Source organism: Microcebus murinus, chromosome 6, assembly GCF_040939455.1.
Source record: "Microcebus murinus isolate Inina chromosome 6, M.murinus_Inina_mat1.0, whole genome shotgun sequence".
In the NCBI taxonomy this organism is placed as follows: Eukaryota; Metazoa; Chordata; class Mammalia; order Primates; family Cheirogaleidae; genus Microcebus; species Microcebus murinus.
The window spans coordinates 33521512-33538760 of NC_134109.1; the positions used below are offsets into that span (position 1 = coordinate 33521512).

General features: G+C 37.6%; 1 protein-coding gene across 2 annotated transcripts in view; it reads right to left on the reverse strand.

The window, feature by feature from the left end:
* Window positions 1–1770: 1770 nt before the first annotated feature.
* Window positions 1771–17249, reverse strand: part of EIF2S1 (eukaryotic translation initiation factor 2 subunit alpha) — a 29188-nt gene continuing 13709 nt past the window's right edge. For both annotated transcript variants that reach the window (XM_076003930.1, XM_076003931.1), the window contains exons 3-8: window positions 14949–15028; window positions 12007–12158; window positions 8298–8404; window positions 6658–6755; window positions 5260–5403; window positions 1771–2055 (exon numbers count right to left, since the gene is read on the reverse strand). In XM_076003930.1, coding sequence (XP_075860045.1) covers window positions 1930–2055; window positions 5260–5403; window positions 6658–6755; window positions 8298–8404; window positions 12007–12158; window positions 14949–15028 — 707 coding nt within the window. In that variant the 3' untranslated portion in view covers window positions 1771–1929. The remainder of the gene's footprint in view (window positions 2056–5259; window positions 5404–6657; window positions 6756–8297; window positions 8405–12006; window positions 12159–14948; window positions 15029–17249) is intronic.

Consider the following 17249-nt stretch of genomic DNA (forward strand, 5'->3'; position numbering starts at 1 on the left):
GTGTTCAACCATTATCCACATAATTGGTTTCTTGTTTTGCTATAAAACTGATCTGCAAAATGGTTTGAATGTTCCTATTTCCTCCCAGCCATTATTGACTTTCAATTTATGCAAAAATGAGACCCAAACTATGGGTAGTTTTCAGTTATATGAGTTGTTAACCACCTGACCTCAATCACAGGCAGAGTGGGCAGTAGGAGATAAAATTGCCAACATTTTTAATGAAAAGGCTTTGGTGGGAGATACAGTGGATAAGCTATTCAATTCTTTGTCAATCCTATTTCTCAAGTTGTTCAGAGCTGTATGTGCATCATGTCCTGGTATGTAAATCATTCCTGAAAGGTGTATGTGTTGTGCTTTAAGTTTCCTCAGGTTATCAGTGAAGTACTGATCCTCACTCTGGCTAAGATTATCAATTTACAAAACTGTCATGAAATTGAGCAAAAGGCCCACATGGGGTAAAAATCACTCACCATGGAAGCCACCAGGATTTCTCAAGTTATGGCTTCTGAAGTATAAAATTTCAGTAAACAAAAAAGAAAAAAATTCAATTCCTCTGCCTATGGCAAAGAAGCACCTGTTATATTTTGGTGACATTCTTGATGTCATGAGCTTTATAAACTTTTTTTGATGCCTAAAGAGGTAAAAACTATGTGCCAATCTTGAGTACATCCATATTCTCTAAATATTCCCTTCTTGGCTAATAATCACGGCTCCCTCTAGGAAACTTTGCCATCTGAATTTAGACTTTTGGATTTAAAAGCTAATACAGGCTACTAAATTAAAGGGACAAACTTTCATAAATGGCACAGACTATCTCCCCAATACTCTTCTATTTGCTAGTCCCTTTAATATTAATTAAGTCTAGTCCTGGATGACTAAGGTGGGTTAGCTTTAATCTTTAAGTATTTTAATAGCTATCCTAGGGATGACGAATAAAATTAAATATAACTGGTACCTCAAGTATCGTAAGAGAGTAGGAAGAAAAGCAAAGTAACAAAAAAGATTTTCTACACCTGACTACTACTGTACCTGTAACTTCAAATGTGTTACCTATGAAACTTATTATGTACAAAGTAACTAGTTCTTGAAGATAAAAATTATGGAAACATGTAAAAAAAACCCAAAAAACTGCTGTAGCTGTATCCAAACAGATCCCTGTTCTAAAAAAAGAACCAATCAGAAGTTGGGTGACGATACTCAAAATATCTAAATCAAAGAAGTGGCATCTTTCAGTCTCAAATAGGTAAAAGGCACACAATCTAATTCTTTAATTGCATTTTAAGGCTTTGCCCTCCCTAAGGCTCAACTTTCACTGTGGTTAAAGTTAAAATGACTTTCTCTAAACTCTTTTTTCTTTCTAAACTCTCCTTTTGAAAGGATCTGTTGTAGAGATCCTTTATTCACCTTCCCTTATTTACATAAAGACTAAAACGAAGATAATACAGTTAGGGTCTTAGTATTCAGAATGCTTTTAACTGGTGACGAGAAGGAAGAAGCCTATAGTTAAATATCCCAGAAATTTATTTGATATTTGCTTGAATACACTTTATATAGAAAGACTGGAATTGTTTGCTTTGGGTGCCCCTGGTAAATCTCATGGGGGCACTGAACTACAAAGGGGTGTCAATCTGGAGACATCAGAAATGGAAATCACAAGCCCAATTTTAGGACTGTTCTTAAAGATTTGTCTCTAGTGAAATTAGGCCACTCTCTTAAAAATTGCTCAATGTGTTGGAGCTACTGTGTGAAAACAGCTGACATTTAAGAGGGCGTTTCATGTTCTGGTCTGTTAGAACATTTAAATACTTGGAAATAAAAAATATTTAGCTTTGAAGTTTTCAATACTGGAAAACTTTTGAGTCTAGGGTTTACAGCCAGGAGGAAGGGCTGCTCTGTGTTACTTAAATTGGACTGTTTCCAACAAGGTTAATCTTCAGCTTTGGCTTCCATTTCTTCTGCATCATCATCTCCATCCACTTCTGCATTTTCTCTTTCAAGCCTCTCCAGCTGCCTCGCAAGTTCAGTCTCATCTGTATCTGTGACCACTTTGGGCTGTGGAAGCAGAGGTATAATTTCAAAGTAGTTAAATAGTATACCAATTCAATTTCAGTACTGTTACTGCCTAGTGTTTTAATTTTAACTCTTAAACACTTTTCTTTCTATCAACTGTCACGTCTGTTCACTTTTGAGTGTTGATTTATCACTGATAAATTCCATCACATAATAGGAGAAATCTAGGAGAACAAGAGTATAAGAAACAGATGTATTAAAATGGAAAATAATCCTAGCTCTCTGGGAGGCTGAGGTGGGTGGATCGTTTGAGTTCAGGAGTTTGAAACCAACCTGAGCAAGAGCGAGACCCCGTCTCTAATATAAATAGAAAGAAATTAATCGGCCAACTAATATACATAGAAAAAATTAGCTGGGCATGGTGGCGCATGCCTGTAGTCCCAGCTACTCTGGGGGGCTGAGGCAGAAGGATCGCTTGAGCCCAGGAGTTTGAGGTTGCTGTGAGCTAGGGTGACACCACGGCACTCACTCTAACCTGGGCAACAAAGAGCAAGACTCCGTCTCCAAAAAAAAAAAGAAAAAAATTTTGTCATCTTTATAAGCTGTAATTTAAAATATATGAAATAATCCCAGTAGCTGTATCTTTGAGACCACAAATAGATGTCCTGTAAAAAACACATCTGATCTGGGCTGGGCATAGTGGCTCACACCTGTAATCCCAGCAACTTGGGAGGGTGAGGTAGGAAGATCTCTTGGGCTCAGGAGTTTGAGACCAGCCTGAGCAAGAGCGAGACCCTGTCTCTACTAAATATAGAAAAAATTAGCCGGGTGTGGTGGTGCATGCCTGTAGTTCCAGCTACTCAGGAAGCTGAGGCAGGAGGATTGCTTAAGCCCAGGAGTTTGAGGTTGCTGTGAGCTATGATGATGCCACTGTATGATGTATGATGTATGATGATGCCACTGTCTGGGCAACAGAGCGAGACTTATCTCAAAAACAAACAAACAAACAAACAAAAAATCTACTTATTTTCACAGAGGAACCATTATTTTTATACATATATTTATATATAAAAAATATATATGGAAATTAGATTTTATTCTTGTTAAGATGAAGAAAAGACAGACAACTACTCATTTCTAATCCTGAGATCAAATTTTAGGCATTCCATATTCAAATTCTGACAATAACAAATTTCTCATTTGTATTGTCTATTTTTCCCCTGGAGCTCAGAAGTTGGGTGATGATACTCAAAATATCTAAATCAAAGAAGTGGCATCTTTCAGTCTCAAATAGGTAAAAGGCACACAATCTAATTCTTTAATTGCATTTTAAGGCTTTGCCCTCCCTAAGGCTCAACTTTCACTGTGGTTAAAGTTAAAATTAAACTGAGTTTAATTTTAAACTTTAATTTTTAAACTCAGTCTTTTTATCCCTTCTCAATATTTTGTTTTCATTGATACTCAACTGTTAATACTGCCACAATTTTTACTTGAAAACTTTCTAAATATTTAAGACCTAGTATCTTTAAGAAAACACAAAGCCCCTCTCTCCACTTTTCTCTCTAGTCTCTTCCTGGTGACCATCTATTGTAGGTTGTTGAGCTCCAATGACAAATTCGACAGCAGAGTCTATCTTGTCTTTTCTTTATAGTTTACCTCAAAGGCAATCTTCTCTGTGATGGTAGGTTTTGAAAAGTATGAGGCTCGAATTCACCATGTGTTGGAGACAACTATTACTAATAATATGAATTAAAATTTGGTCTACAAGCTTCCAGTTTGTAACATTCTCCATTTTGTTATCCTGCTTCCTTTAAATATGAGCTAGGTCTTTGAATAAGAAGCAGGATGGGAGAAATATGAGATTAGCAAACCACATTTGATTTCCTGGTGTTATGTGTACAAGTCAGCACAACCTGTAGATTGAGGGAATGTCATCTTTGGAGAGAAACACATTGCGGTCCCTGCTTTCTCCCTGCTAGTTGAGCTTCAGGACTCCTCTGGGGATTTAGCCATGAAATTTTATCATTTCATAAGGTTTAAATAAAATCCCAAGATAGATTTCCTAGGTCAGATGAGTAGCTGAGTCAAGTCAAGGCAGGCAGTATTTACCTATAAAGAGGCTCATGCACCAGCAAAGGAAGAGCGGAGCAGAAATCCACCCTCTAGAGTTGCCACCTAGAGACCAAGCAGAAATCCACCCTCTAGAGTTGCCACCTAGAGGCATCTAAAGATGCCTGAGAGAGTAAGATTCTAGGAATCAAGAGAAAGTTGAAATCAAGGGACAATGGCCAATTAAACACCTTAGGAACTGCCAGAGATTTGTGTGTGGAGGTATATCAATGACAAATGAGACCAGTGGAATGTGCATTTTGCTAGGAGTTATGTCAGAAAGTTGGTCACTGTGGCTAATAGACATTATGTCTCCAAACTGTATTGTCTTTCCTATTATTCTGTACAATCTAAGTACTGACACATCCATATTTTTATTTTCTACTCTACATTTTTAAAAAAATCCCTTCTGCATGACCCTTGTCCAGTGAGTCATCTGAGTGTTGCTAGTCACATGTATGTTGAAATCTGATTGGGCAGAAGGCTGTTCACAAACAGCAAAAGAACAAACAAACAAAAAAACCCCTAACACCACCAAGTGACAACGCACGTCAACAACCATTCCACAATATGACATTCCAATGTCATAGTTCTTATTTACCTATATGAAACCCCTTTTAGGATCCTCTGAGTCAATGATTATTTTAGGCTTAGCAGAATCGTAATCTTAAATGTATCTGATGTTTTAAAAGGCAGTGATCAGTACTTTAGAATACAAATCATCTAGATGACTTGGGTTTCTTTTTCTTTTTTTTTTTTTTTTGAGACAGTCTCACTTTGTTGCCCAGGCTAGAGTGAGTGCTGTGGCGTCAGCCTAGCTCACAGCAACCTCAAACTCTTGGCTCAAGCAATCCTCCTGCCTCAGCCTCCCAAGTAGCTGGGACTACAGGCATTCACCACCATGCCCGGCTAATTTTTTGTATATATATATTAGTTGGCCAATTAATTTCTTTCTATTTATAGTAGAGACAGGATCTTGCTCTTGCTCAGACTGGTTTCGAACTCCTGATCTCGAGCAATCCGCCCGCCTCGGCCTCCCAGAGAGCTAGGATTACAGGCGTGAACCACCGCGCCCGGCCGACTTGAGTTTCTTAAAAAACTGTAAGAACAAAGTAAAAATGAAGCTGTTGATCTCACCTCCATTTGAACATTGAATACACCCCTCTTTTCCTCAATCTTTTCTTTGATAACAGCCATAGCTTGATTGAGGACAGAAAGGCCTTCTGTTCTCTCCAGGGTTGTTGTAGTCATCACATACCGAGGAGGAGCTATTAGATTAATCTAAAAGAGAAAGACAAAAAATTTAATATGAATGTACCTATAAAACATACAACTATTATGATGCTTGAGAACTATTTTTCTAATCTGCTACATTAACAACTATCCTAAAACTTAATCCCTAATTCTGTAAGTCAGCAATTTGGGGCTGTTTGTTAATGCAGCAAAAGCTAATTGATAGTTATTTAATCCAGTAGCACAAACAGCCCATTGCAATGCTGTATATAAGGCCAGGCACGGTAGTTCACGCCTATAATCCTAGCACTCTGGGAGGTAAAAGCGGGAGCATCACTTAAGGTCAGGAGTTTGAGCCCAACTTGAGTGAGACACCCCCTCCACACTGGTTCTACTAAAAATAGAAATATTAGCCAGGTGTGGTGGCGTGTGCCTGTAATCCCAGCTACTTGGAAGGCTGAAGCAGGAGAATTGCTTGAGCCCAGGAGTTTGAGGTTGCTGTGAGCTAAGCTGATGCCACAGCACTCTAGCCCAGGTGACAGAGCGAGACTCCATCTCAAAAAAAAAAAAAAGAAAAAGAAAAAGAAAAAAATACCATCTATAAAGAATTATGACTTCTGGGTATCTTTCGTAGCTAAACTAACTATAGTAAAATGGGTATCTGTCTCTAAACTAAACTGATAGAAGAAATCCTTCTAAGAGATTCTCAATAACCACAATCCAATTTATCATTAATGAAAGATTCAGATCAAAACTCATAAAAGTTGTGTGTGTGTACAGATGAGAGCACACGTTACCCTTTGAAGGTGCTATGAGTACTTTGGGCACAGCAACTCTTTTTTTTTTTTTTGAGACAGAGTCTCACTCTGTTGCCTGGGCTAGAGTGCTGTCGTGTCAGCCTAGCTCATAGCAACCTCAAACTCCGGGGCTCAAGCGATCCTCCTGCCTCAGTCTCCTGAGTAGTTGGGACTATAGGCATGCATCACCATGCCAGGCTAATTTTTTTTTATATATATATATTTTAGTTGGCCTATTAATTTCTTTCTATTTTTAGTAGAGATGGGGTCTCGCTCTTGCTCAGGCTGGCCTTGAACTCCTGAGCTCAAATGATGCGCCTGCCTTGGCCTCCCAGAGTGCTAGGATTATAGGCCACTGCACCTGGCCACAGCATTGCTGGCCCTGTGGAAGTAGGAATCACCATCCACTGTGACAACAGCAGTAGAAACAAAAGCCTAAACAGATCAAAGATCTGATTTGGTTTAGGAAGGTATTTTATCAGGGAGGATAAAACTGACCACTCACCTTGATGGGCATGGTTTCCGTAGAACAATTCAAACCTGCTCTCAGGGCTTCTTTTACAGCATCAATGCCTTCATAACCATAACAGGCCACTTCAATATCTAAAATTATAAAAACTCAACAGTTGATACAAAAAAAGTACAAAGAATATTTAAAAGTTTAAAAGAAATCAGAGATGTGGCAGATACACTATTATTCAAATACTTATGAAAAGCTTTCATTACTTTTTCAATTAGAAATCAGTCCCAGATATTTATTTTCACAATTGGAAACGTGAATATATAGTAAAACTATATCTTCTCAACCACATCAAGCCACCTAAAAATGAAACTATTACTATAAAAGACAGAGAAATTCAACAAACACCATAAATTCTGGCATGCTTAGGTTAAAATCCTGACTCCAACCTCTATACTGTAGTTCCTTATTTGTAAAATGAAGGGGGGGGGGAGAAGTGTGGTACACACTGAATGAAACAACAACTGCCAATGGTCTAGAAGAATTTAAAAACTGCATACCCTTTGGTTCAGTAATTCTACTTTTAGGAATATGTCATACTTATGTAAATGGGTATATATATATGTATAAGGGTGCTAAAAATTTACAGTGTTATGTTCATCAGGAGGGGACTGGTTTATGTTAAGGTTTATCTGTTCTAAGTTACCCAGCCATCAAAACGACTGAGAATGATCCCTATGTTCTGCATGGATGGGCACTCATGATACACTGAGTGGAATAAGCAAATTGGAAAAAATTCTGCATGGTAAGATCTCATCTCTGTAAAAATAAAAGAAAATGATATGTGACTGTAAATAGCACACATTCTTAAATAGGTAGGACGTGTATAGGAAAATATTCCAAATTATTAACAGTGGTTAATCTAGAGGCATGGAATGACACTGCTGTCCTATTCGAATATTTTAAAGTATGCTCTAAAACAAAACAGTCAACCCTCCCCCCTTTCTTTAGAGACAGGGCCTCATTGTCACCCAGGTTAGGGTATAATGGTCTGATTATAGCTCACTGCAGTTTTGAACTCCAGGGTTCAAGTGATCCTACTGCCTTTGCCTCCTAAGTAGCTGAGACATGTACCACCATGCCCAGCTAATTTTTTCTTTTTTGTAGAGATGCAGTCTTGCTCTGTTGTCTAGGCTGGTCTCGAACTCCTGCCCGTAAGAGATTTTCCCGCCTCACCCTCTCAAAGTGCTGGGATTATAGGAGTCAGCCACTACTCAGTCAAAACGCTTTTAAAAAAGGACTAACTAAAAGGGCTAACTTAAGATTAAGTGAATTCATATGACTGCTTCCATCTGTGTCACTGTATTTTATGATAATTCAGTAGAAGCAAAAGTAATATCTTAACCTTTTTTTTTATTATGAAAAAAATAAACATTTAGAAAAATTTACAGATGTTGACATAGCAACATATTCTTTGGTAGGTCTTATTATTTGACAGCCCCTCCCTGCCTTTTTTTTTTTTTTGGAGATGGGAGTCTCACTGTTTTGCCCAGGCTGGTCTTGGAATTCCTGGGCTCAAGCAATCCTATACCTGCCTCCTGAACAGCTGGGACTAGAGGCATGTGCCATCATGCTTGGTTTAACAGATTTTTTTAAGCATGCAAAATATCATAAAAATCATTTACCTGCTCGAATTTTGACAGCCTGTGGGGTCAAACGCCTATTAATATTGTTAATGAGTACTTCTCGTTCATCTTCATTTAAATCTAAACTATCCAAAATAGATGGGTCTCTGATTAAAAAACAAAAAACAAAACACAAAAGGTCAAGATTACATTACTAGTAATTATAAAATCAAATGCCACGGAATAATGTACATAATAATAAAGCACAGGCTTTAATGTCAGAATTAGAGTTCTAACCTTAGCTTTGTACTTTAATAAAATAACTATGTCTCTGGGCTTTTCTAAACCTCAGTTTCCAAATGTGTAAAAGGAGGATGAAAACAGTATATTTCATAGGAATGTGTTGAGTATTAAATGAGATAATGCAAGTAAATTACTTAGCAGTGTATGACAAACAGAAAACACCCAATTGAGAAAAATTTTAGAGATCTGGCCAAAATAAGCAATTTAATACCTTCTAATACATCTGACATTCCACTACAATTAAGTATTTCCATGTAATTAGCAGTCTCTGTTTCAAGGAATTTATAATCTATCTTGAAAAGAGAAAAGACATGGAAAAGTTTGTAAATGTAAAAATACAGCCACTGGCATCAGGACAGGAAGGTATTCCTCTCAACTGATGGGGTCAGGCAGGGCTTCACGCAGAAAGCGGCATTTCATCTGACTCTCCCAAGTGCCATAAAACAAGGACCCTGGTTGCAGTAACACTAGCATGATTGTTGAACTAATGAACAAATGAAATAACGACCAAAAGAATGGCAGTACTTTAACAAGCAAAGGTAGAATTATTTTAAGAAAGTTATGATATATAAAAAAGGAATGGCATGAGCAAGAATCAGGCTTACAAAGCAAGGGATCTAGTTAAAGAATGAAAGGGGCAAGAATTTGGGTGGAGGGAACTTTCATTCAGCTAATACAAACTAACAGAAAATGGGCAAATGAGATGTTTTACAGAAGAAATACAATTGGTCCGGAAAATGCACATCAAAAGATAATATTGTACATCTACCAGACTGGCAAAAGAAAAAAAAATCTGAGATATATACCAAATGTTGGTATGGATGCAGGGAAACAGAAATACTTATATACAATTATTAGAGGGAATACAAGTTGTAGAATCAATTTGGAGAGTAATTTGGCAAAACCAAGTTGTTTTAAAGATCGATCGATCAATCAATCAATCAATCTTAATCCTATGACTCTCAACAATTCCATTCCTAGGTATATGCCTTAGAAACTCAAACATGTGCACACGGAGACATGTACATAAGATATTCATCACAGCACTGTTTAAAAAATGGGACAAAAGGGTAAATTTACCTTAATACCTCTTAAAAGAGGAACATATAAAGCATATTCTCACAATGAAACACTATTCAGAAATCAATACGAATGAAGTACACATCTATCAATTTGGAGATATTCTGCTCAGTTAACAGCGTATACATAAAAATGCAAGCTACAAAAAGATGTAACAGATTACATTTTAAGTGAAAAAATAAAATGATTCGATATATTCTTTATGGATATATATATGCAGTAAAACCATAAAAACATAAATGATACATAGTAATAATTTCAGAATAGTGGTTACCACTTATGAGTGAGAGGAATGGGTCTTATTTCCAACTATCTCAGAGATTTTATTTCTTAATTAAAAGAAAAATAAAATAAGGCCAGGCACGGTGGCTCACGCCTATTTAATCCTAGCACTCTGGGAGGCCGAGGCAGGCGGATTGCTCAAGGTCAGGAGTTTGAAACCAGCCTGAGCAAGAGTGAGATCCCGTCTCTACTATAAATAGAAAGAAATTAATTGGCCAACCAAAAATATATAGAAAAAATTAGCCAGACATGGTGGTGCATGCCTGTAGTCCCAGCTGCTCAGGAGGCTGAGGCAGCAGGATTGCTTGAGCCCAGGAGTTTGATGTTGCTATGAGCTAGGTTGATGCCACAGCACTCACTCACTCTAGCCTGGGCAACAAAGTGAGACTCTGTCTCAAAAAAAAAAAAAAAAAAAAAAAAAACCCGAAAAAACCCAACAAAACAATAAAGCATCTATGGCAAAGAATTAGCATTAGCTACATCCGGACAATAGCTACATAGTGATAAAGCAAGAGGAGTGCTAAGGGAAAGGGAATAACACATGACAAGTCTTGGTGGTAACAGAGGGGGCGCTGGAGCTAAAAGCTAAAAAGGTAAGCTGGGGCCAGATGATGACAGGAAGGTAAGAAATGTACTGACTGAGGTGTACAGGACAAAATACAAAGCAGTGCTTAATGGTTAATAGCACAAACTCTGAATGGAGCCAGAATGCCTGAGTTTGAATACTGGCTCTACGATTTATTAGCTGTGTGACTCTGAACAAAGCAATTTCCTTAACTATAAAACAGTGATAATAATAGCACTTATACGATAGGTTAGTGTTAGAATTAGTGCAGGGAACTCAGGGAGCCTGGCTGTTAAAAGGACACAGTGCTTGCTCTAAGAAAAAGTAGAGGGAAAGCAGAGAAGTTCATGTTTAGTAGAAATCGAAGAAACTAGAGAATATTTTTATGCTGACGGAGCAAAACCAATAAACGGAAAGGTAAAACCCAAGAGAGGGAGTAACTGATGGAAAGAGATCCCTGAGCAGTAGCTGGGCACATATGCTAAGATTAGTTTGAGAGCAGGAAGGACATAAATTCCAGTGTGACAGCAGCATAGGAGGAAATGACAGATGGGAAAGAGATGAGTTTATTGAGATGGTACAAAAATAGTTCTTGTGCAATGGCTTCTATGGGTAGTAAGCACACCAGCTGAGAGGGAGGTAAGAGGGGTAGAGTGGTTTTCTAAGAACATGGAGAAGCTCTAGAATAGCCACTACAAAATGGAAGAAATGACAATGAGCAGAGAATGCAGGGCAGTAACGAAGGCTCAGCTAAGTTTGGAGACCACGAATATGCACCAACCCGCAAGACCATGATTTTTCCTAGCACTATCCAGCAGTCTACAACTACAAGCGCAGAGAAGGCGGGAACATTGATACAAGGCTGAACGCAACAGAAGGAAAAACAGGGCAAAAGCTCATGATATTGGAAAGAAAGTTGAAATGATAAATCATGGCGTGTCTATGCTGGGTAAGAAAGAGAAGGCAGGAAATGGTAAAAAGAGGAGGAAAAAGGTTTGGAATCAGAGGCTAATACACAATTAAAAACAAACAAGAGTAGGACTATGTGGGAGCTGGAAGGATACGAGGCTTAAGCAAAAGAACAGAATGTGTGAATTAAAGGTTTTAGTGGCAGAGCAAATCCTAGTGATAATAAGGACCAGGTTGAAGCCACATGGAATACTGGCTAAAGTGGTACAGGCTGAAGGTCAAAGGAATTGAAGTAAAGACAACAAGAGCTGACAGTTTTGGATAAGATACCCACATTGGTCCTAAAATCACCTAGGTCAGTAATAAAACTTGGAAAGGAAAACATGTGAAAAAGCAGTGTGAGATGAAATCATATGGCTTACGAATCTATTTAACTATGGTATATGAAACTAGATAGACTTGACCATGTAGGATTGGCCTACATCATGGGCCTTTTATATTGTGGTATTTTAATCTAAAGTTGGCAAGAATTTAATACATGGATGTTGTACCATGCGAGGCTATCAACCTGTGTACTAGATTCAGAGTTGTGATATTAAGGTAGAAGCAGAGTCAAGAAGGTATTCTTACGAGACTGCATGCTTAAATGCATCATAGGCACCATATCCGGGTCTCTTGTACTTGTCATCAAAGACCCAGGCAGTCCTCTGGAATAGGCTTTCCAATTGCTCATCTTTGGTGTATTCTAACACCTCAGCAACATGACGAAGAATGCTATAAACCTAGAAAGAAAATGAAGAGCTCAACAATTCAAGGATAAGAGATCTATAAAAAAAAAAAGATATTTTTACATTTTAGTAGATAGCATAATTTAACAATTCCTTAACAACAAAAGATCTCCATTCAATTAAGTGTCCAGCGTAAAAAGAGAGAAAAAAAAATCCCCATACAAATTCTTTCTCCATAGAGAAATAGTCATCATCCCATAATAATTAACTCAAGTGGGTACAAGTAAAAATAGTACACAGTTTAGGGTCTTAACATCTCTGAATTTGTTTTCTCATCTAAAAAAAGAAGACATTAGTATTTCTCCTTCTTAATGCATAGAGTTCTTGCACAGATCAAATATATACAAACACACGCTATAACCAGAAAACTATCATACAAATATAAGCTGTTACTACTCCATTTGAAAGTACAGAAAAAGGATTGAGATTTTAGTATTTCTTTTGCTGTTATCATTTAACAATTATCCTTCAATCTTACCCACTTGCCAAACTTTTTCTAATCTAAAAATAACAGGGTTTAGAGAAGGGAGGTTTTCATATTAGTTACACATGAAAATTGAGTGAGGAAAGGTACTAACACTGAAAAACTTCCATCTTAATCATCCCTATAAGATCTATTAACATATTCATTTTAACAATATCCTAAGGAGACAAAAATATGTAAGTTTTCTACAGCAGTGCTTCTCAAACTTGGTGGGCCCCAAGACTCAGCATTTCTAATAAGCAGTCAGCTGATGCCAATGCTGTTGGTCCAGAAATTATATTCTCAGTGGGAAGCTCCTAGAATTTATTAAAAAGAGTTTTCTGCTAATGAAGTATAATATGGTCTTTTATTCACCTTATGTAAAAAGCAAAAGAAAGGTATTAGGAAATCTTTTCTTCCTTTTTAAAAACAATTCCAGATGAAACACAAATCATAGCATATGGGATGGCTAATGTCATTGAGTTTCAAGGTTGCCCTCTGTTGGCAATGGCCTTACATTTTACAAAATCTATTGTTGGCTTTGAGATTTCATTCTTTTTTTGTGATTTTTTTTTATTAAAGTGTCTTTTTATTTTTTTCCTATTTATTTTTTATTTTATATATTTATGAGGTACAAGTGCAAGTTTGCTATACTGATATACTGCATTGTGGTTAAGTCAGGGCCTTCAGTGCATACAATGACTGAAGCAATACACTTTGTACCCTCCAAATTAACCTCCCATCACCCACTCCCCTCCTCCCAACCTAAAAAGAGACTTTATTGTAGTGTTTTGAAATGTGTAAACCACATTGCATAAAAGTAAACAAATCAGTAAAATAAAGGAAAACATTTGGGTAATGGTCTGAGGGCTTTTAAAACCTTATTCTCTCTTCTACTGGGATTAATCAAGATGTTTAAAATCTTCTCTTCATTTGAACATTATTTTTGGGGGCATTTTCTCTTGAGGACAGAAACATATGGCAGAAGAGAACAACAGACACCAGAAAAGAGCAAAGATAGTAGAAACAAAGGAAATAGTGCCCTTAAGAACTGAGGGTGGGTTGGGAGCAGTGGCTCACCCCTATAATCCTAGCACTTTGGGAAGCCAAGGCAGGAGGATCATTTGAGGAGTTCAACATGGTGAGACTTTGTCTCTAGAAAAAAATAGAAAAATTCACTGGGCATAGTGGGGCATGCCTGTAGTCCCAGCTACTTGGGAGGCTGAGGCAGGAAGATCGCTGGAGCCCAGGAGTTTAGGTTGCAGTGAGCTATGATGATGCCACTGCACTCTAGCCTGGGCAACAGAGCAAGAGTCTGTCTCAAAAATTAAAACTGAGGCTCTGAGGATGCAGAGTGAGAGAGAATCTAAAGAGTACCCAAGAATAGAGTAATACAGATAGAAGCAATGAAATGGATGTTCTTTACTTGTGCTTATTGTGAATGCTAAGTAGGAAGGAAATTACAGCAAAAATAGTAAGAAAAGTAACTGGCCCCTACCTTGCTTTCCTGGATTCACAAACATTTTACAAAACCTTGCTCATTCTTAACATATAGCAGCTGCTTGTCTCCCCCAGAATAGGGTTGAAAGTCAAGAACTGTGTGTTATGAAACAACCCAAGCAGAAATAAGCAAAACCTGCTGAAGTCACCCATAGTTAATTTAACCTAAAATGGCTTCAAAACACTAAATTCCAGGCTGGGCCCAGTGGCTCACACCTATAATCCTAACACTCTGGGAGGCCGAGGCGGGCGGATTGCTTGAGATCAGGAGTTTGAAACCAGCCTGAGCAAGAGCGAGACCCCATCTCTACTATAAATAGAAACAAATTAATTGGCCAACTAATACATATAGAAAAAATTAGCCGGGCATGGAGGCACATGCCTGTAGTCCCAGCTACTCCAGAGGCTGAGGCAGCAGGATTGCTTGAGCCCAAGAGTCTGAGGTTGCTGTGAGACAGGTTGATACCATGGCACTCACTCTAGCCAGGGCAACAAAGCGAAACTCTGTCTCAAAAAAAAAAAAAAAAAAAAAAAAAAAAACCTAAAAAAAAAAACCCCACTAAATTCCAGTACTGATGGGAAAATATTACATCATCAGCAATGCTTCAAGGTAGTAGTACCATGAGATAAAAAAAACAAGGTACTCATACTGTTTTGAAATTAAGACTTCAAATTATTTTTTCCATGTAACATGTAATTGGAAATAGAAATATAGTTATAAAAAACATAAGTTTTAGTTTTCATTCTTCTGCCAAGAACACAAGCTAAGTACTTATTAAAGACACAGATAGCAGACTAATTTGATTCAAAAATCAACTTACAGTTTTGGATTTTGTGAATTTGTCTTCACATTTGATTGCTTCCTCTGGAGAAACTCTTCTTTTTGACAAATCAATATATCCTGTATGAGAAAATTTTGAAAAAAATTATCTCTATCCAGGTGCCAGTATACTACTATAAGCAATCTCATAATCAAATTGTTTCACTGGCATACTTAATTATTCCCTAATAAAATCATATGACCAAATGCTATATAAGTAGTAGGGGCTGAGAATGCCTTATCTGAAATGCCTTGGACCAGAAGTGTTTCAGATTTTGGAATATGACTACCTTATATTATACTTAAATCATTAATCTGAAACTTTTGAAATCTGAAATATTCCAATGAGCATTTCCTTTGAGCATGATGTTGGTGCTCAATAAGTTTTGCATTTTGGAGCATTTCAGATTTTGGATTTTTAGATAAGGATACTCAACCTGTACAAGATAAGAGATTTTCTTTTCTCTTTTTTTGAGACAGTCTCCCTCTGTTGCCCAGGCTAGAGTGCTATGGCATCAGCTCACAGTAACCTTAAAAACACCTAGGCTCAAGTGATCCTCCTGCCTCAGCATGCTGAGCAGCTGGGACTACAGGCATGTGCCACCACTCCTGGCTAATTTTTTCTATTTGTAGTAGAGACAGGCTCTTGTTCAGGCTGGTCTCAAACACCTAAGCTCAAGTGATTCTCCTACCCCGGCCTGTCAGAGTGCTAGGAGTACAGGTGTGAGCCACCACAGCCGGCCAATAAGAGAGATTTTGATTTATTTTCAGAAAAATTTTTTTATCATTACGTCATTGTATATTCTCTATTACCTTAGTGGAGGGAACTAATAATTTTCAATTATTAAAGTGAAAGTCAACTGCTTCTCTTTCCCCAATTCTTCCTCTTCCTGTGCTTTTACAGAATAGGAATTTAATCTTGATTTAGTTTAAGGAACGAGGCTATCCTCATCAGAAGTCACAAAAAAAGAATAGAAATGAAAACTACCTACCATCTACTGAATGACTACCATATCCAAGTGACTGTGCTAGCTGCATAGTTAAGCATCTCACTGAACCCACACAAAAGTTCTGCATGGCACATCATCATCCTACGTCCCCCCCACCATTTTTTAATCCCAAGAAAGGTTAAGTACCTTGCCAAGGTCAAATAGCCAGAAAATGGCTGAAACCCACAAATTTGTGTGCCTGGTTAGGACTTCCAGTACCATGATGAATTAACAGTGGTGAGATATCTTTGCCTTGTTCCCAGTATTGGATGAAAGTATGTTCCCAGCTTTTTCCTAGACATCCTTTATCAGATTAAACAAATTCCCTTTTATTTCCAGTTTGCTAACTTTTTATTATGAATGGGAAAATATTACACCATTTTTATTTCATTTTATTATGAATTTCGTCAAATTTTTTGCATGTATTAAAATGGTTATGATTTTCCTCCTATATTGTTAGACATGTTGATTTGATTTCAGATTGAGTATTCCTTTTCATAAAGAAAGGTATCACTTACATATAGTAAAATTCACCACTTTTAGTGTATAGTTCTGTGAGTTTTAAAAAAAGAATAGTCATATAACCACCACTACAATCAAGATCCATCAACACTCCTCTCAAGTCATCATAAACAAATGGATACAATTTTCTTTGTGAACACATATTTTCATTTCACTTGGGCAAATACCCAGAAATGGGATTGCTGGACTGTATACTAAGTATATGTTTAACTTTATTTAACTGCTAAACTGTTTCCCAAAGTGGAAACAGTTGCTGCCATGAGCAATGTGGAGCAGTTATAACTGCTCAGTTGATGTTTTTAAAAAAGTCTATTAAGTGTGCAGTAGCATCTAATTATGGTTTTAAGTTGTATTTTCCTAATGACTAATGTTCAACACTTTTTCATATGCATATTTGACATTCATTTATCTTCTTCAGTGAAGTGTCTATTCAAATCTTTTGTTTTCCCCTTGAGACAGAGTCTCCCTCTGTTGCCCAGGCTAGAGTGCAGTGGCATCATCATAGCTCACTGTAGCCTCAAACTCCTGGGCTCAAGTGATACTCCTGCCTCAGCCTCCTGAGCAGCCGGGACTACAGGCATGTGCCACCACTCTTGGCTAATTTTTTCTATTTCTAGTAGAGACGGGGTCTAGCTCTTGCTCAGGTAAGTGATCCTCCTGCCTTGGCCTCCTAGGGTGCTAGGATTACAGGTGTCAGCCACCAACACCTGGCCTGTACTTTTGTTGATAATCTATTGATCATGTGAGAGCAAATATAAAGTTCTGATTGTTAAAAACTGGCATTCCATACA